General features: G+C 42.1%; 1 protein-coding gene across 1 annotated transcript in view; it reads right to left on the bottom strand.

Annotated features, from left to right (window-relative positions):
• Window positions 1-21,310, bottom strand: part of sdk2b (sidekick cell adhesion molecule 2b) — a 650,002-nt gene that overhangs the window by 219,713 nt on the left and 408,979 nt on the right. The window contains 1 exon segment of the mRNA XM_080455991.1: window positions 15,821-15,980. Coding sequence (XP_080312117.1) covers window positions 15,821-15,980 — 160 coding nt within the window.

Here is a 21,310-nt window from a genome sequence, read left to right as displayed (position 1 = left end):
TACTCAAATGTTTTACTTAAGTAAAAGTATCAATACTGCAATGCAAAAGTACTCCGTTACAAGTAAAAGTCCGGAATTCAAAATTTACTTGAGTAAAAGTACAAAAGTATTGGTATCAAAATGTACTTAAAATACCAAAAGTAAAAGTATGCGACGCGTTGTGAGCTTGTAGATCTGCTATTTTCAAATAGCCTAGGTATAAAATAGGGCTATAGTGGTTATATGTTTCATAATGTAATAATTTATATCTGAAAAATAACTAGTAACTAAAGTTTTCAAATAATTGTAGTGGAGTTAAAGTACAATATTTGCCTCTGAGATGTAGTGGAGTAGAAGTAAATGTACGTAAAATGGCAAATACGCCGATAAAGTATACATTCTTCAAAAGTGTACTTAAGTACAGTACTTGAGTAAATGTACTTAGTTACTTTACACCACTGTTCAACAGTCAGTCAGTCAGTCACTGCGTCTCTCTCTCTCTCTCTCTCTCTCTCTCTCTCTCTCTCTCTCTCTCTCTCTCTCTCTCTCTCTCTCTCTCTCTCTCTCTCTCTCTCTCTCTCTCTCTCTCTCTCTCTCTCTCTCTCTCTCTCTCCTCCCCCTCCCCCCCCCCCCCCCCCCCCTCCCTCCCTCCCTCCCGGGCCCTCTCCACTCCGACAGGAAGCAACAAGACGTAAGTGAGCACACAGGGGAGCCAGGGAGAAAGAGTGAGAGAGAAAATCTATTGTGTCTGGAGGCTGAGCAGAGGGAGGAGTGCTAGAAAATGGAGGCTTTTCTTTTTTTCGACAGCGGGGGATCCATTAAGGTCAGAGAGAGGAAGAGAGGAGTCTTTACAACACCACCAAAACACTGTGTGTGTGTGTGTGTGTGTGTGTGTGTGTGTGTGTGTGTGTGTGTGTGTGTGTGTGTGTGTGTGTGTGTGTGTGTGTGTGTGTGTGTGTGTGTGTGTGTGTGTGTGTGTGTGTGTGTGTGCGCGTGCGTGCGTGCGTGCGTGCGTGTGGGTGTGTGTGGGGGGGGGGTACATCTTTTCATTGGTTTAACATTTATAAAACCATGCCTTTTCCCCAAAAAAGCCGAAAATATTATTATTTTTTGGGTCAGTTGATGACAGCGTGTGAGACACAAATTGATATTTGAATTATTTTCCAATTTCTTGTTTTCTGTTATTAAAGATTCTACTAGCATGGCCATCTGCCACCGTCCTGTATATTTCTGTATATATGATATTTCTTTTTGGCATTGTCCACATCCAGAGTGTGTGAAGGCTTTCTTTAGCGGTACAATAGCTGCGCTCATGGCTCAAAGCTGGGGCTCTAATGGGAAAACAGAACGAGATGAGAAGGAGGAGGATTTATAATGACGCTGAACTCAAGTGTCGGGGAGAGATGAGAGCTTTTGTCATTGTCGACGCGAAGAGGAGACCGCCTGTCTGTCGATCTGCTTGTAACATCCCATGACAAAAGGGTGAAGGACTGAGGCTTTGTCACAACGTGCTGTTCTACTGCCTGCAGTGGTTCTCAGAGTTGGGATCGGGGGGGGCCCCTGGGGGTCCTTGACATTAATAAAGTTTGAGAACATGCAGTGGGATACAACAGCAGTGACCACACACACACACACACACACACACACACACACACACACACACACACACACACACACACACACACACACACACACACACACACACACACACACACACACACACACACAGAGAGAGAGATGTGTGTGGGGAGGAGAAAAGGAGCAAAATCCAGTCATATGTCAACACCTGTCTGCGACAAATCCTCCAGATCCGCTGGCCTAACACCATCAGCAACAAACTGTGGCAACGTTACGCACCAACCAAAAACCAGCAGAGGAAGAGCTCTTCCAACGGCGTTGGAGATAGATTCCATATACTCTCTCAACCTCAAACACCACAAGACAGTCCCTCAAGTGGAACCCCCAAGGGAGAAGAAAGAGAGGTCGCCCACGAAACACCTGAAGCAGAGACTTGGAGGCAGATGCCAAGAAAATGCGGGTCACACTTGGGGACAGCTTGGAGGTGTTGGCTCAGCACCGAGGCGCTTGGAGAACTCTTGTAAGACGGCCTAAGCCCCAGAAGGGGACATAGGCGTAAGTAAGTGGGGGTCCTTGACAACAACAAAAAAAAGATGAGACAGATACTTCCCCGGATTGAAGGGTATGAGAACATATAGGCTTTCCAGGTCTAAATGGGTTGAGGTGCTATGAAGTATAAAAGACATCTTCCTCAGAGTCACATGACTCTTATAGGAAGATGCAGCAGCATTGATACGTCAGAACTGCTCCAGTGTGTTTGTCTGTTGATGCCTCCTATGACCAATCAGAGCTATAGAGTTTAACCTATGAGAAATAAGCCGATTTTGATCGACTGTTAACCGGAAATATAAACAGCACGTGGTGCGGTCAGACATTATAAGGCTAAAAGGATAACACAAAAAAAGTCCTGGGGACGTATTGCAGCAGTGGTCCTATGTATTCAATTCATCAACATGGCATAAAAGAAAATACACAATAATACATGTCATCAACAAATACAAGCACTATATGTACAAAAGAGATGGGAACATTACATGTACCTCCCCTTGTCGTCTTCTGATACAGTAGGTGGCCCAGTGACTTTGACCAGTTTCACTTTCCAAACCTTTGCATCATGCATGTCACACAAACAGAATGCGATGCGTTTTGTTTGATATAACACGTTTTTTTCATATAGAGTCCTATATCCACAAATCCACCATTTAACTTCCACAATCCACATTATCAAACCCATTGGTGTTGTGTGTGTGTGCCGCATTCTGTTTGTGTGTGACATGCATGATGCAAAGGGTTTGAAAGTGAACCTGGTCAAAGTCACCGGCCACCTACTGTATAGGCCAATAAGGCCAATTTTGAATAACAATAACGACGCCATTTCCTGGTGCAATCGTCAACTTACTGGAGAATATTGTTGCTGTCGGGCAGAAATCTCTCATTTCCATCATTTTAACTTTTTGTGTTTTTCGCCCTACTTGATCATACTACAGCGTCACACAAAAGCATGAAAAGTAGCAGATCCACAAGCTCGAAACGCGGCGCGAAGCGACGCGGCGCTTTTGAGCTTGTAGATCTGCTACTTTTGCCACTTTTGAATTTCAATCCTGAAAAGTAACAGTTTTTTTTATACATAATGAGGTTTTCCACCCGACGATAGGGACGATATATTGGGGGAAATGGCGAGTGTAACGGCTCTGTTATTTCAGTGTGTATCATACCGGGGACACGGTTTAATGCCAGGTGTAAATATGATGATCCGGGCTGAATAATATCTGAATAATATCACCATCTGCATAATCATATGAGACACACGTGTAGCTCAGCCAGCTGGAAATGACTCCACAGAGACACCATGGGAGATTCTAACGTCCCTCGTTTGTGTCTCTTCCTCTTGTCTTTATGCTTAATTTATGCTCTGTTTGTCGTGCCAAAAATAGCCAACGTATGAGCTAACAATGCGCCGCGAGTTATTCAGGAAGAGTAATGAGCTACTAATTACTTATTACCCCATTGAAAAAAGTTACATTGTATTACGCATGTCTCCATATCAAGAGTAACTAGTTACATTACAAGTTGAATTACCATATTACATTTGCTTTAGCTTACATTTACATCTACAAGCTAATATGTCACATCACAATGTGTTGATAGTTGTAGATCTATAATTCTTTTAACCTTTTACCATGGAGTATAAATCATAGGCTTAATATCGTCTATCTCTGTCAAAAATGGCCTTCATTGTATCTTAGTAACTCAAAGTTACTTGTATTAATAACTAATATTATTACTGTTTTGCCAATTGTAATAAGTTGCACTACTTGCGACGCTGTTGCCTATGCACTGTCAGCTACTGTATGCACTGATATAGCGGAATGCATTGTGAGCTTGTAGATCAGCTATACTAAAAGTGATACTCAACCATTTCTTGATCAGGGGCCCACTCGAAAATCTTGAAAGTGTTCGCGGCCCACCCATCTGACCACTTAAAGGAGTAGTTCACCCAAAAAATTACTTATTTTCTATCAATCAAACACCCCATGAAGCCTTGAATCCATGGATTTATTTTTGTTTTTGTGGCATTCCTAAGAGAATAATTTGATTCCCGTCTCCTACCGGCTAATGTATCCGGTAGGAGACACAAAAGTAGATTATTTGTGTCTCCTACCGGATACAACCCGGTCATCAAATTATTGGCTTAGGAATGCCACAAAAACAAAAATAAATCCATGAATTCAAGGCTTCATGGGGTGTGCAATTGATAGAAAATAAGTACTTTTTTGGGTGAACTCCTCCTTTAAGTCTGTCCACTTATCTGCCTCTGAGATGTAGTGGAGTAAAAAAAAGAATAAATAACTGGGAATACCAAAGTAAAGTAAAAGTACCTCAACATGTTTACTCATTTACAGTACTTGCTACCACTGGCTACTTGACAATTCATGTATATTTTATATTCATTTCCATCCATAGAACGTGGCATATGTTAGAATAATATGCGAGCCATTTTTGGCATGATGCATTCTCTCATGCATTCCGCCCAGGCACAGCGAGCGAACCACCATAATGCTGCGTGTAAACAAAGGTCAACCACGCATGATTGAATTTGTAAGTGTATTTCACGCGCTGCTGTTCATAATGAGGGTGTAATCTGTGAGAAAGAACAGAGGGAGGATACGGGGAACGTGGAGGGTGTAAAACCTCGTATCTACGAAACCATAACTTTTACAAGAAACGGAAGGAAAACGTTCGGAAAGAGTGAAAGTAGCCGATCTTTAAGCTCACAACGCGTTGCCCCGCGACGCGTTGTGAGCTTATAGATCAGCTATTTTCACTACTTTTGCTAGACATTAAGTAGGGCATTAACCCTTTAAGACCTGAGAAGATTCTAGAAATGTCTTCTAAATCCTAACAATTTTTTGAAAAAAAATAAATAATAATAATCCTCGATTTTTCAAAAATAGCAGATCTACAAGCTCATAGCACGGCACTCGGTGCCGCGCTATGAGCTTGTATATCTGCTATTTTTGAATAGCCAAAGACATCTAAAGTGACACAGATGCGTTCCAGGTCTTAATGGGTTAAGTGATGAAAAAACATAAAAAGTTGAAATATGGAGATACAAGGTTTCTGCTCGACAGCGACAATATGGGGATATGTGGAGAGGGAGTAGGATTTATTCGTAAAAATAAACTGACAAGTGTAGATTGTTGCTAACGTGTTTCAGTCCCCATAGCAACTGAGCCAAGTATAACGATTTTACAATTTAATGTATTGTTACGTTTTTCTAAATAGGCTAAATACCAAATGTACGGATGGATTCATGTCTTTTTTTTATTTCTTAACCACTTGAATCCCAGGATCCCTCTTCTGGTAGGGGTACGTTTGCCAAAAATTGCAGATCTAAAAGGTCACAATCTAAAGTTAACATTTTAATAAAAACAATTAAAATAACAACACGATGCAGAAATTTTATAGATTTTCAGAATCCACTTTGTTTGCTTTGGTTAAGCACTAAAACAGTGACTTCACTTGACCTGATGATCAATTTTAATCAACCGAGAAACTATTGAAGATATCTCAATAAAATGTATAGGTAGGCTACCGTAAATATAAGACAGCGGAACTCTTCACACGTTCCCTGAAAGTCCCCTGAAAAGTCACAGTTTCCCCCTTATTCGCACCTGATAATGCTTTGTTTGAAATGACGCCATTTCACACCTGGCACCAAGTGTGAAATGTTGGCAAAAGTTGTTGAAAACCTCTAACAACCAGTCTGTGGGTATAACAAAGTTCTTAGCCTCGACTGTCGCTTGGTGTTACAGCTCATACACACACACACACGCGCACACACACACACGCACGCACGCGCACACACACACACTCACACTCACACTCACTCACACACACACACACACACACACACACACACTAAATATGCAATGCGTTTGAACCTCCGTCGTGTCTTCAACATTACTTTACTAAACTTTTGGTTCATGGATGAACCACGTGCACGCACTCACGCACTCAGACTGTGCATGATACGCTGCTTCTCTCCTTTCTATCTCGTTAGCAAACCCAGCCTTTCGTCTCTGGCTGCTGGACATGGAATATTATTGGACTGAACTTGTATTAATTTGTACAGAGCTGCCATGAAATTGTGTCAGTTTAATGAAAGAAAAAAAGAATGTGTGTGCTGCTAAACCCAGACAGAGAGAGGTCGATTAACAAGAGGAAGGAGGGAGAGAGAGAGAGAGAGAGAGAGAGAGAGAGAGAGAGAGAGAGAGAGAGAGAGAGAGAGAGAGAGAGAGAGAGAGAGAGAGAGAGAGAGAGAGAGAGAGAGATGAGATGAGATAGCTACAGGTTAATGTAGTGGGTGTGTGCCCAGCGCTCCATGTCTCTGTGCTACATTAAGCAGTAGATGTGTGCTGTGGTTTTGTTCTACTTTAACTGCCTGTGGTGCACCTTCTCCCAGGCTCTGGTTCAGCGCCTATATGACCACATCTCCCACTGATACACACAGTACACACACACAAGCACGCACACACACACACACACACACACACACACACACACACACACACACACACACACACACACACACACACACACACACACACACACACACACACACACACACACACACACACACACACGCATGCCTGCACTTTCAAACAGACTCAATGTTGTCTCACCTGGACTTCCATTAAACCAGTGATATGCAAACCTTTTTTTCATTTCAAGGATCCCCAGTTTGATGTGCATAAGTCCACGGACCACTATTTCATACAATATTTTATCTGTTTTACAAGTTTTCAAATGTATAACATATATCAAGATCTTTTGAAAATAGCAGATCTACAAGCTCACAATGCGTCGCATCGCGACGCATTGCGATCTTGTAGATTTGCTAATTTCAAATGGTCAAAATGTATATAGGGCTGAAGTGGTTAATGTATGTTTTGTAATAATAAAAATCTACAACGTAACTAGCAACTGAAGTTTTCAAATAATTGCAGTGGAGTAAAAGTACAATATTTGCCTCTGAGATGTAGTAGAGTAGAGGTAAAAGAATTGGAAATTGGAAATACTCGATAAAGTAAAAATACCCAAAACTGTACTTAAATACAGTACTTGAGTCCATGTACTTAGTTACTTTACACCACTGAAAACCACCTGCATCTCTCACCAGCTCCGCCGCTCGAGGCCAAAATATTTAAAGTACAAGACGAAGCCAGTCAACATGTCACGGCACGTATCCGAGAAAAACTCTAAAAATAATTCCAGACACCTGTCATTGGCGTATAGGTAAAAAACGTGTGCCGTTCTATTATCGCTAACTGCAGAATCGTTAAAATCTCATTTCTGCAGGTTTGTGTGTTTTGCGAAAGGCAGAGAAAACATTTATGCCGTTTGCACAGTAGAGTCAACAGGGTGATGGATTATTTCCCATTGAGTGACGGTTAAAGAAGTTAGTAATGGAATATTTAGACTCTTTGCGGCATCGACAAGGATCTTCAATTTCTGTTTACACACATTGCTGAGTGTTTTTTTTTTACTTTATTTTAACGGGTTGCTGTATCTCTCCGGCTTCCTGGCTCTCCTATACGGGGATATATACTGTATATTATATATATATATATATCTATCTGCAGAGCTGCTGGAGGAGCTTGCAGCAGTGTCAATTTCGACAGCAAATTTCGATATAGTTTTAGTCACAGTCTTCTGAATACGATAAGGATAAGGATAATTCCTTTTAACAGGTCGTTCATGAAAGTCCTTGCGGTCTTGTTTCCAATGAGAACCTGTGAGCAATTGGGGTTAAGAGTCTTGCTCAGGGACAAATTTCATATCATCGGCACATATGCTGGGATAGCCTGGAATCGAACCTGGGGCAACCAGGGCCAGCTGGTTCCCTAGGCGGGCTCACTAACCACTCAGCTATGGCCGCCCCGATTCCATTTAGTTTGTCACATTTTAATCATCGTTTTACGTTTAGTTTACGTACGATTTTTGTAATATCTACAGTTGATTTATTCAACTAAAATGCATCTCGTCAGGCCTTGATGGCGTCTTAATGCCTGATTTATAATCCGCCGTGTGGCGAAAATAGCCGATCTACAAGCTGACAACGCGTCTGCGACGCGTTGTCAGCTTGTAGATCTGCTATTTCCGGAGCGTGACAACCGCACGCAACCAAGCATAAAATGACTTGTCTTGGTTCTACTGGATCTCGTCTCTAGCCTGGTAAACCCTCCCTCCGGAAATCTCATTTCCATTTGATTTCAGGAGTGAGTCTGGCCTGATCCACCATTCTGCAATATTGGCTGTGCTGGAGTTGGGCGGGAGTAATACCGTTGACTGACAACCCCTTCAGCCAATGATAATTTTTCCCCTTCAGCCAATCAGCAGTTCACCAGTCTAATGTGACGCAAGGGGACTTTTGAGACGATCCATGCCCAAAATGGGTTGCCTTATTCGGTTACATGGGTGTCACTGCCCGCCCCTACCGGTTCTCTACATTTTTATTTTTAAATAGGCTTTGTCATGATTAATTGACCACATATATGAAGTTAAACAACTACATTCTATCCAAACGATATCTTATAAGTAAATTCCGTGCCTCAAAATAGAAGTTAGAGAGCTTTTTGAAGTAAAAAAATTGCGGAGAAAATAGCACACAAGAAAAAGATGGCTGCCGTTCGTGTTTTGGGCTCACTCGAACTCGCCACCTGATTGGCCAACGTAAGCTGTCAATCACAGAACAATGAGCGACGACGCTGATAGGCTCGGCCGTTTGGCATACACAGCCAATATTGCAGAGAGGCGGTTCATGCCAGACTCACTCCAGGAATCAAATAGAAATGAGATTTCCGGAGGGAGGGTTTACCAGGCTATCTCGTCTCCACTTGTCCCTCCATAACATTTTTGTCTAGTTTGTATTAATTTTGTTGACAAAATTGTCAAACTATTTAGTCATAGTTTTAGTCATCATAGCCTAGTTTTTATTTAGTTTGCGTTTAGTTTTCGTCAGTGAAAAACATGGTCGACAAACATTTTTCCTCATAGTTTTAATCAACGGAATTAACACTGGCTTGCAGTTTGGACTTTCACTGACTCCCAGATCAGAAATAATCAGCATTTTTAAAACTGCGGTTCTCAAACACTTTCATGTCAAGGACCCCCAGAGTCATTTGTATTCAGCCGTTCAGCCGCAGACCACCATCTGGTCAAGGTTTTGTGCCAAGGACCCCCAAGCAATATTTGTGTTGTTAAAACGTTGATCACATTTCTTCAAGATCTTTGTATCTTTTAAATTACAGAACTACAAGCTCACAGCGCACAGCGCTGGTATTTATGGTGTGGTGAAGGTACACCACAGTGTGGGGGGGGGGGGGGGGGGGGATTCAATTGCTGATGAGGTCAAGGGAGCCAAACTGTGTGTTAGAGAACGAGTCGATTGTTTTCTGTTTTTTTTATCTTGGATCTTAATTGGGTTGGATTTTAATTCAGAGATAAATCAAACGAGTATATGGCTTTGTGTGTGTGTGTGTGTGTGTGTGTGTGTGTGTGTGTGTGTGTGTGTGTGTGTGTGTGTGTGTGTGTGTGTGTGTGTGTGTGTGTGTGTGTGCGCGTGTGTGTGTGTGTGCGCCTGTGTGTGTGCCTGTGTGGACTGTGCGTGCACAGTGCGTCCAGTAATGCGTGCGTCCAGTAATACTGTTGGTAAATGACAAAGATCAATGCTTATTCTCTGCCAGCCATGGCCCTGTACCGCACAGCATACATCACATCACTACAGCCTAACTTAATATCTCTCTCTCTCTCTCTCTCTCTCTCTCTCTCTCTCTCTCTCTCTCTCTCTCTCTCTCTCTCTCTCTCTCTCTCAGGGCAAAACTGCAAACTCTCACAATTATGGTGGTGGTGGTGGTGGTGGGGGGGGGGGTTGCTGTGGATTTGTGTCTGTAATCGACACGGGGATAACAGCGAGAGACGTTGCGGACAAACCATAAAATCCAGACTGCTCAACAAAGAGCTGTTTGGAATTTCCCATTATCTCTCCCCCATCCTGACATCAAAGATGACAACCAGGAAGGAACGGCAGATCTGGCAAGAAGACAAGCCTTGGAGATCAGTCAGACAGACGCTCCTCACCTTCACACAGAGGGGGGTGAAAAAGGCATTGTCCTTTGTGACCCACACACACACACACACACACACACACACACACACACACACACCGACAACTTCCCCCCCCTCTCTCTCTCACTCGTTCTCCCTCTTTGTGAGCGCATGGAAAATTATGTTTTCACCACAAAGAAGACATTACACGTGACCTCATGGAGAGACATGTGGACACTAATGGACAATAATGTGAAAATGTATTACTATGCGGTATTTCCAAATGTATGCCTGGTGTTTAGAAGTGACCGGGGCATGACCCAAGGGGGGCCCATGGCTGACCTGGGTCATAAAATTCACGGAAGGGTTCTGCTTCCCCTCCCGGTGACTCAGAGTCAGCAATCCCACAGGAGATAAGGATTTAGCATAGTAATGACATTTGACCACACTTCAAAGACATTTTAGGGTATATAGATCCCACACAGACTCCACTCTTAGCTCAAAGCCGCCAAGGGATGATCTCCCTGGCTCTCCCATCACCAACCAAGGACGAGGAGGGTTAACCAGCCTTCCTAGGGCTCTTCAACACGGGACCTCCTGTCGGCTCCATCCAACCAACGACGCGATCCAAGGGACACACAAGTCCCCGTAGCACGGAGGCCTACCACGGCCTCACTCTCGTCTACCCGCGGCAGCGAGCACCGAAAGAGCACCAATGCGCCCTTCTCCAAGAGGACATCACCGCGGTCAACTCGGCGACCCGGCCTCCACCACCGTCGACGCCAACTCAGTATTACCTTTACACTGAGATTCCGGAACTCTGAGACCACTCGCTAGAACCAGTGCCAAGTTGGGCTTAGAGCGCGGCTGTGTACCTTTCTCCCGAAATCCAGAGTCTCCGGACTCAGGCCCCTATCCAGGGTCTAAAGGTGTGTTGAACCATTTTGATTTGTGCATTAATCTTAAGGCGACGTTACTGTGTTTACCAGAGAATATCTGTTATAGTTGAGCATAGCTCAGAAGGTTTTACAATAATGCATCTCCAATGCGATTCCTTCTTTTACTCTCTGTGACTTTTTCTCTCTCCTGTTTTCTTATCTCCCCACATTAACTCCATACACAACATAAGTTTCTGTTTCCCAAGCGTTGCTTTATAAATACTTGTAAACGGTGAAGTCTGAATAAACCCAATTTTATTGTAACAAGGAAAGTAATGATGTGCGGTGTCTTTTGTCCGACCAGTTAAAATGTATCTCTCTCTGATTAAACAGACATTTATATAAACCTGTCCAAGAACTCACGTTACATTACAGTGACGTAAGATTCAATAATAATATATATATATATACCTATATGTATGTATTATTATATTGTAATTGATTCATAAATTATATTTATATGGTTTATGAGCTAATTACGTCCTGTGTTCATATGCTGCGATCTCATCCAGTATCATGATCATTACATGTCCGTATCTTGGTCGATCGCAAGATTACAAAATCCTGGAGGGTCTGCCTAATAATCTCACACGGCAGGACTCGCCCAGACCACCACGCACACGCGCACACACACACACACACACACACACACACACACACGCACACGCACACGCACACACACACACACACACACACAAAGGTATTGGTATAAAAATGTACTTAAAGTACCAGAAGTAAAAGTACTAAAATGTTTGAAAATAGCCACGTATAAAATAGGGCTAAAGTGGTTAATGTATGTTTCTTGATATCATAATTTATATCTGAAAAGTAACTAGTAACTTTAGTTTTCAAAGTGGAGTAAAAGTACAATATTTGCCTCTGAGATGTAGTGGAGTAGAAGTAAAAGTATTGGAAATTGGAAATACTCAATTAAAGTACAAATGCCTCAGAATTGTACTAAAGTAGTAATGAGTTTTCATTGTGATACCAATGAATGATAACTATAAGTATACTATGTTGGTTCCATTGATCCAAGCCGGATCGTGCTCTGAAAATGGGAAACTGCTGTTCTACAACAAGTTACTAAGCAGCAGTCGCTATCCATGGTTCTGAAGTTGCCGGCACCAGAGCTGGAGTAACTGTCCATGGTGCTGAAGTTGCTGTCCCTATTATTGCAGTAACTGTCCATAGTGCTGAAGTTGTTGTCACTGTAGCTGCAGAAGGCTCTGTCTGTGACTGTGGTTCTTCCTTATGCTGGCTTCTGGTGCTCATTCTCACAGCAATCACAGCATCACTTTACACATACTAAATAAGAAAAAGAGGTTGCTCAACAACAATGGGTTTTCTCAGTGGGAGTGTTAGACCCAAAATCCAGTATACACAGCAAAAGTAGGAATTTAAAAACATCCCAAAAAGGTAGCACATCCAAAATTTCAAATAGGTGGAGGACAAAGTACTCACATTTCCACATTTTTATTGGCACACACCAATAAATGAACCTTCCTCAGAGCCCTGGCTCCAAAATGCATAAGCGTTCATTTATCGGTATGTGCCAATAAAAAAAAAGTGGAAATGTGAGTACTTTGTCCTCCACTTTACACATACTGTCAGATGGCTGGGCTGCAAACCTTTTTGAGATTGTAAAGTGGGCCCTGATCCAGAAAAGGTTGTGAAGCACTGCTCTAAATGTCTAGTCCGTAACCCGATCCCTCGTCTAATTGTAAACTTAACTCCCCAAATATCGTATATAAACATTTTTTTGTGAGGACCAGGAACATTATCCTCTCAATGTCTAATCCCCCAATTCTACTATACTTATGGGGATATTTGGCCCTCACAAGTATAGCAATACACGCACACACACACACACACGTGCGTGCGAGGCAGTGACAGGCAGTGTGGACAGTGGTTCAATCTCTCGCTCTCTATCACTCAATCAGCCACTCTATCACCCAATAACACGGTGACACTGTCCCCGAGGGATGTTGACACCGTGTTGACTCACTGTGACACTGACCTCCGACCCCGCCGCTCAAACCATGTTCCTGGTGGAAAGTAACTAGCCTAAGTACATGTACTCGAGTACTGTACTTATACAGCTACTGAGATACTTTTACTTTACTTCAGTATGATCATTTTACGACTTTAGTTACCAGTTACTTTTGATTAGTAACTGTGATTTGGTGATTTAGATTTCAATATAAAGCATACATTAACCACTTAAGCACTGTGTTATACTTCAGCTATTAAAAAATAGCAAGCTCAAAGCGTGCCACGAAGCGATGTCGATTGGCTATTTTCAAAACACATGTTGTCGAAATTTCATTACTCTTGCTTTGGTACTGTAGTACCCAATTTACTGCCAGTACTGTACTTTTATGCCAATACTTTAACTCAAGTACGATTTTGAATAGCTACAGGCCTTTTACTCGTAACACAGTATTTCTACATTGTCGTATTGCTACTTTTAATTAACCAATTAAACCCCATTATGTTTGCAACGCGTCGCTGTGAGCTTGTCAATCTGCTATTTTCAGCCGAAGCCTTCCACACAATGAAGATGCAGGGGGTTTTAGTAGTTAAGTAAAAAATTCAGAGTACTTCCATCACTACCCATCGTCACTATGTCCCTGCCTCCCTCAGGTGTCATGGAGGGGACCGGGCCACACTGCATCAACAACACATGGAACAGTGGGTGGCCTGGTGTTCACCCCATGCTTTTAATACATATTCAGTGCGCAGAGAGACACACATACACACTGGCACATACATATTCATGCATGCACGTACGCACGGTGCGCACGCACGGCACGTATGCACACACACAAAGGAACGCACTTACGCACGCACTTACGCAAGCACTCGCGCACGACGCGCACGCAAGTTCAATAACACGTCCACATATCGTGAGTCTGTGTCAGCCATCTTTCCATACCACACTGTTTTATTTACACTTGTACAATGCGCACGCACGTGTGTGTGTGTGTGTGTGTGTGTGTGTGTGTGTGTGTGTGTGTGTGTGTGTGTGTGTGTGTGTGTGTGTGTACACAAATAGAACACACACAAGCACTGACATACATCCACACTAGTCCCTCGCAGGGACTTTCTTCCCCCGCAAAGATAGTGAAACATGGCCGTGCGCGCGCACACACACACACACACACACACACACACACACACACACACACACACAGACACACACACACACACACACACACACACACACACACACACACACACACACACACAGAGAGATAAGGCCAGTGTTTGCCACGTGATAAGGATCTCCCAGTTAACGTTAAAGACATTTTATCTGGTCCTGTCCTTCCATTCCCGTGGACGGGAGCTATGTAGGTGTGTGTGTGTGTGTGTGTGTGTGTGTGTGTGTGTGTGTGTGTGTGTGTGTGTGTGTGTGTGTGCGTGTGTGTGCGCATGTGTGTGTGTGTGTGTGTGTGTGTCCGCCCCCACCACTTCGTCTGTCCACCATAAATGATGGAGGTCACTCTAACATGGGAGAGAGCAGTGGTGCAACGTAACAAAGTACATTTACTCAAGTACTTGTACTTAAAGTAGCACGTCACCCATTTTCAACCTTATCGTCATATAATAGATCCTCAGCACTAATGCTCATTAATAAGATGGTACCATTTCTGTCTACTCACTCTGTGTCTCAGAGGAGGGCTGTGTTTACTGAAACAGTAAACATGCCTATGTAGAAAAATGCCTCCTTACAATTCAGGTATCTAGCAGACGCTCGTATCCACATTGACTAACAATAAGCAAGGTAAATAATCACATACTGTACATAGGATGCAAAAAAAAACAATGTAGAGCCTCAATAAACTAGGATAACCAATGAACCATGTTAGCCTGGATACCAGACGAATCTACCAGTGCAAAAAGAAAAAAAATGCCCTCTGCATATTTGGTCTGGCCCGCTCGGTTGTGATTGGATTTTGCTGCCCACAAAGTTGTGGGGCACCAATTAGGGCCCAGTATGCAAATATGGGGCGGGTTTATCACCAGAGACGTTTTTTAAATTCGCTCTTTGGAAATACAGGTTCCACACAGAGATTCCAGACTAATATCTACTCAGTGATATTAGTCTGGCCATGCCAGGCAATGAACCTGTCATCAGTCTAAACAACAACATGCTATCTAAATAACAATCTGCACATTGAAACTATAGGATACTAGGTCAATCATGAACCAAGCATCAGTCTAAACCAGGGGTCTTCAACATGTTCAGGCCAAGGACCCCCTAGCTGAGAGAGACAGATGAAGCAGGGACCCCCTCTATATTGTATAAAATTGTGTTTCAGATTCAACTTTTTTTGTTTACTTGGTCTGCTCTTTTTTTCCCTCTACACCTATACCTCTGTGCAAAAAATAGCAGATCTACAAGCTCACAACGCCTCGCGCTGCGAGGCGTTGTGAGCTTGTAGATCTGCTATTTTTGGCTAAAGTTCTCCTCAGAAAAGGGATGCTAGGGTTCAAGTGGTTAAGGTTAAAAAAATATATCATATCACATAAAGATTTGGCGGACCCCCTGTAGTAACTCTGAGGAACCCCTAGGGGTCCCGGACCCCCTGTTGAAGACCCTTGGTCTAAACAACATGCTATCTAAATAACACGCTATCTAAATAGCATTCTTAACATTTGTGGTCAAGAAAAGCACAAATGTCTCTCTCTCTCCGTCAGTCAGTCGGTCTTACTTGTACTCCAGGGAGAAGTGTGTGAGCTCGGTGGTGTTGTGGATCCACTTGAACTCCAGGGGCCAGCTGCCCTCGGCCATGCAGGTGAGCACCAGCCGGTTCCTCTCCAGGTGCAGCTGGCTGCGCACCGGCTCCGTCTTGAAGTAGGGAGGCACGTCGTCTAAGAGGAGGAGGATGGGGGAGGGTAGGGGGGACACAAGCACAGGACAGGGGGGGCTTCACGTTAGATCAGTGGTTCTATGAGTCGGCAGTGGTGGTAGAAGTAGGCTTGAAGTAGGCTTGTAGCAATGCCACAATGTAGAAATACTCTGTTACATGTAAAAGTACAAGTATTCAAAATTTACTTGAGTAAAAGTACAAAAGAGTAAAAGTACTCATTATGCACAATGTCCCAAAGGGACGTGTTGTTGTGAGCTTGTGGATCGGCCATTTTCAAATAGCCAAAGTATAGGGCTGAAGTGGTTAATGTATGTTTTTTAATAATAATCGAAATCTACAAAGTCACTGGTCGGCCATTTGAAAATAGACGATCTACAAGCTCACAATGCGTCACGATGCGAGCTTGTAGATCTGCTATTTTCAAACGATTTGTATACATTTTTGAAAACTTGTGAAATGGGACATTCTGCAAAATTAGTACTTTCTACTATTGTACTTTTACTCAAGTACATATTGAATTCCAGACTTGTACTTGTAACAGAGCATTTCTACATTGCAGTATACTGATACTTTTACTCGAGTAACAAACTTTTTCAACCACTGACACACACACACACAGACACACACAAGCACGGCGATTTTAACATCTCAATCAAATCAACACTTTTGTGCAAACTGTCAGCGTCCCACGGTGGCGCCAATAACTCAGCCTTGATAAACGACGCTGAGAGGCGGAGAGCGTACTTGATGATCATTGTAAATATAGAACAAATTAATTGGATGGTTGGATAATATAATTATCAAATTGACTGATAATCAAGCATTGAAATTAAACTGTCAGAATGATGTATAGGGCCTGATACTTTTTTTTTTGCACTCCTATTTTGGCTCTACGAACCGACTGATAAGACTGAAGGAACAAGTGAGGACAAAGTTGGGCGAGAATAATGAGAGAGGAGAGAGGAAAAATAAAGAGATTTGAAGACGGATTTGGCTTCAAGTTCCATTCACATTTGCCCCCATAAAGATAGCAAAACATTGTACTACTACACACACACACACACAGACACACAGACACAGACACAGACACGCACGCACGCACGCACGCACGCACGCACCCTGAAGAGTGGTGGAAGAAGTACTCACATTTGTTACTTATACTTAAGTAAAAGTATCAATACCACAATGTAGAAATACTCTGTTACAAGTAAAAGTTCGGTATTCAAAATTTACAAAAGTATTGCCATCAAAATATACAAAATATATATGCAGTAAAAGTATCCATTGTGCAGAATGTCCCATTTCACAAGTTCAAACTGGATAAAACATATTTTGAAAATAGCCAATCTACAAGCTCACAATGCGGCACATAACAATGCATTGTGAGCTTGTAGATCTGATATTTTCAAATGGCCGAAATATATATATATGGCTGAAGTGGTTAGTGTGTTTTGTGATAATAATCCAAATCTACATACAGTAGTAACAAGTAACTAAAGTGGTCAAATAATTGTAGTGGAGTAAAAGTACAATATTTTTCTCTGAGATGTAGTGGAGCAGAAGTGAACACTACTGAAGACTGGAAATACTCCAGTAAAGTAAAAAATACCTCAAAATTGTACATATGTACAGTACTTGACTAAATGTACTTAGTTACTTTACACCACTGCTCCTGAACAACTTGAAGATGTGAGCTTGTAGATGAGCTTTTCTTGGCGAAGAGATTTGGTTGCAGGCGTTAAAAAGTACAGAGCCAACTAGGTTCAGTTTACTAAGAATAAAGAAGAGTTCAAGTGGTTCATTCTATTCAGAAAAGGTTGCCACTTGAAAAACTCCCATGATGAATGGCATCTTGCCCGACCCCCATTTTCTCTCATCATAGATGCTTATTGCTTTAACCCATTTAGACCGGGAACGCATCTAGGTCATTTTTTATTTTAGTATTGCCTATTGAAAAATAGCAGATATACAAGCTCATAGCGCAGCACCGAGTGCCACGCTATGAGCTTGTAAATCTTTTAACGATCGTGTAGATTTTTGAAAAATCGTGACATTTTTTGCTAATCTTTGAATATATATATATATATTTTTAAAGCGAACATTTGTAACTCAAATCTTTGCTTCTGGGAGGTCCCTGGAACAACATATTTTGAGATGGGGGTCCACGGCCAAATACGTATAATTTTGGGTGGTCCTTGACATGAAAAGTTTTAGAACCACTGATATAAAATATTTTTTTCAAGGGATCCCCCAGAAGCAAAGATTTGAGTTATAAATGTTCGCTTTAAAAATATATATATATTCAAACATTTTGCACAAATGTTCAAGATTTTTCTTCATTGAGCTTGTATATCTGCTATTTTTCAATAGCCAAATAAATCTAAAATGTCACAGTTGACACAGACGGTCTTAATGGGTTAATAACAGAAGGGAGAGCTGCTTTAATCCCGTGTTCTGTAAATAAGAACGTTTAATGAGGGCAGTGATCCAGAGGCCAACAACACAACATACACACTCTGGACGCGGCTCACTTCACAGACTAATAATAGATCGCCGAGTCCCTCCAGCTACACTTGTTATGTTTAAGATCTTGAAATTGCAACGCAACGTGTTGTGAGCTTGTATATTGGATATTTTTAGCAATTTTTCTTACCTTGTTGATACTAATACATCCAATTTATATGGCGCTTTTCTTGGTGCTACTAGGCTATGGTGGAGTCTGATGACGTGAGTCTTCAGATTACGGCAGAAGATTGGGAATGAGTTTGATCCCAAAAAATCCCAAACTAAACTGACATTGAAAACAAAAAGTCAAAAGGAAATAAAAACTAACTTGAATAATCTTGACACATAACATGCAGGTGGTAAAAAAATAACAGAGGCTCAGCAACGCCGGTAGTGCCTCAGGCGCTGCGGATATTCACCCTCAGGCTGTTCTGCGACGGCAACACCCTGAGCATCCTGACACACTGTGTCCTGTTATCCCAGTTTGTTTCCTTTGTTGCTTTCTCTATTCTCTATTTTTTACGGAGTATATCTGTGAAGCGTTGGGAGAATTTCACCCACTCTTTCACATGCCTGTAAGCTTGTGATGTGACAATGAAGTTTGTCTACATTTCAACACATCAACATGCATCGATATTAAAAAGAAAATTTACTTTGCAATATGCACTTTTGAAAAGCTAGAGTGCTTTATTTGTCATTCGTTTTCCATCTGCAAGCAGCTTTGGGAAAAAAAATGTCTTCTAGGTAAAGACAGCAAAAAAATTGAAAACTAGTCCATACCCGGGGGGGGGGGGGGCGGGGGGGGGGTATGTGTGCACCCCACCTCCGCACGCGTCGCGTCGCAAACCCCCCACATGGTGCACATGGTAATGGTCAATGGCTGTGTGCAAATTCGGATCAATTGCTCCAGCCACTGAGGAGAACCGGGCAGAAAAAAATTGGCCTCACGATGACACCATGATGACAGAGGTTTGTCAAATTATAGGAGGATAACAAAATAAATAGTGCCGAAAAATACTATCATCTAAATAAAAATAAAATCTAGAAGAATCCATGTCATAAAAACAAGCATAACCAGATAAAAACAGTATAACATCTGAATGAAATTCATCTATTCTAAAGCATATGTTAGAGTTCATATACTATCCACATACACATACACATACACATACACATACACATACACATACACATACACATACACATACACATACACATACACTCACTCTCTCTAACTGCAGTACAAATGTGACAGAGACAACTTTCACTAAGTTATGTTAGAGTTAATATACTGTCCACATACACATACACATACACATACACATACACATACTGGGGGTGGGACGATATGGGTACCTCACGATACGATATATATCACGATATTAGGCCCACGATAACAATGTATATCACAATATTCGACGATATTCGATATATTGCGATATCACGATATTCGATATATAGGCCTATTGCAAGAAATTTCACCAACGATATATATCACGATATCTAAAAATATCTATATATTGCGATATCACGATATATTGCATGAAATTTCACCAACGATATATCACGATAGTCCTTGTATTCAATTCATAAACACATAAAATAGCACCAAACAGTTCAAAATCAACATTACAGAAATACAGAGTAGGAAAAACAACGTATCACAAACCAAAAAAATATATATATATAGTATATCGATTATTTATTGCGGGAGAAAGTATTGCGATATATCGCGATATCGATATATCGTCCCACCCCTAACACATACACATACACATACACGTACACGTACACATACACATACACATACACATACACATACACATACACATACACATACACATACACATACACATACACATACACATACACATACACATACACTCACTCTAACTCCAGTACAAATGTGACAGAGACAACTTTCACTAAGTAGTTGAGTGACATTACCAGGAGTATCTACACCTTGACTCCAGTGCTAGGGTCGAGTTCTTTTGTCCACCACCGGCTATGAATATGTACAACATTTAGTCGTGTGTGTTTGACACAGATATAGAATTGTCAAGTGCATTACTACTGAACACTAAGTTGAAAGACAAGCGGTGCGGTGTAAAAGCCCACAGGCCCGTCCATAGAGAGTCATGGCAACACAGTACCAGTTAGGGGTGTCGTACCGCGTTTCCTGTCTGAATATCTTCTCCCCCGTTGCCGTCAACTCCACTTGGCTGTGATATATTTAGCTAAAAAACTGCGACACCTTTTTCTGAGCGTGTCAGACACACAGGGCGGCGGGGGAGAGAGAAGAAGCAGAACAGAACGACACACCAGAGACAGCAAAGCGCAGTTGGCGCCGCCAAGTGACTTCTGCCATGCAGTGTGAAGAGTACAGAGTTAAAATGGAGACAGAAGAACTGTGAGGACAACAAGACAGAAGACATGGAGGGATCCAAAATAGAGATGGAATACAGTGGTTCTCAGCGTTGGGTCTGGGGACCAACAGGGGGTCCAAACGGACCCTTACGGGACTGTAACTCTGAGAGTATACACATGGAACCAAATGGACCCTTACGGGACTGTAACTCTGAGATTGTATATAGACATGGAATTGGAACCTAATGGACCCTTACGGGTCTGTAACTCCGAGAGCGTACACTTGGAACCAAATGGACCCTTACGATCTGTAACTCTGAGTGTGTACACATGGAACCAAATAATGGACCTTTATGGGTCTATAACTCGGAGAGTGTATAAATGGAACCAAATTGGTTCCATTTGTTCACTCAGGGCAATCATTTGGGGTACCAGGGGATGGAAATTGCCCCGCCGTAG

The sequence above is a fragment of the Gymnoscopelus braueri genome (genome assembly GCF_963280865.1).
Source record: "Gymnoscopelus braueri genome assembly, chromosome: 17".
In the NCBI taxonomy this organism is placed as follows: domain Eukaryota; kingdom Metazoa; phylum Chordata; class Actinopteri; order Myctophiformes; family Myctophidae; genus Gymnoscopelus; species Gymnoscopelus braueri.
This window is presented reverse-complemented; position numbering and strand designations above follow the sequence as displayed.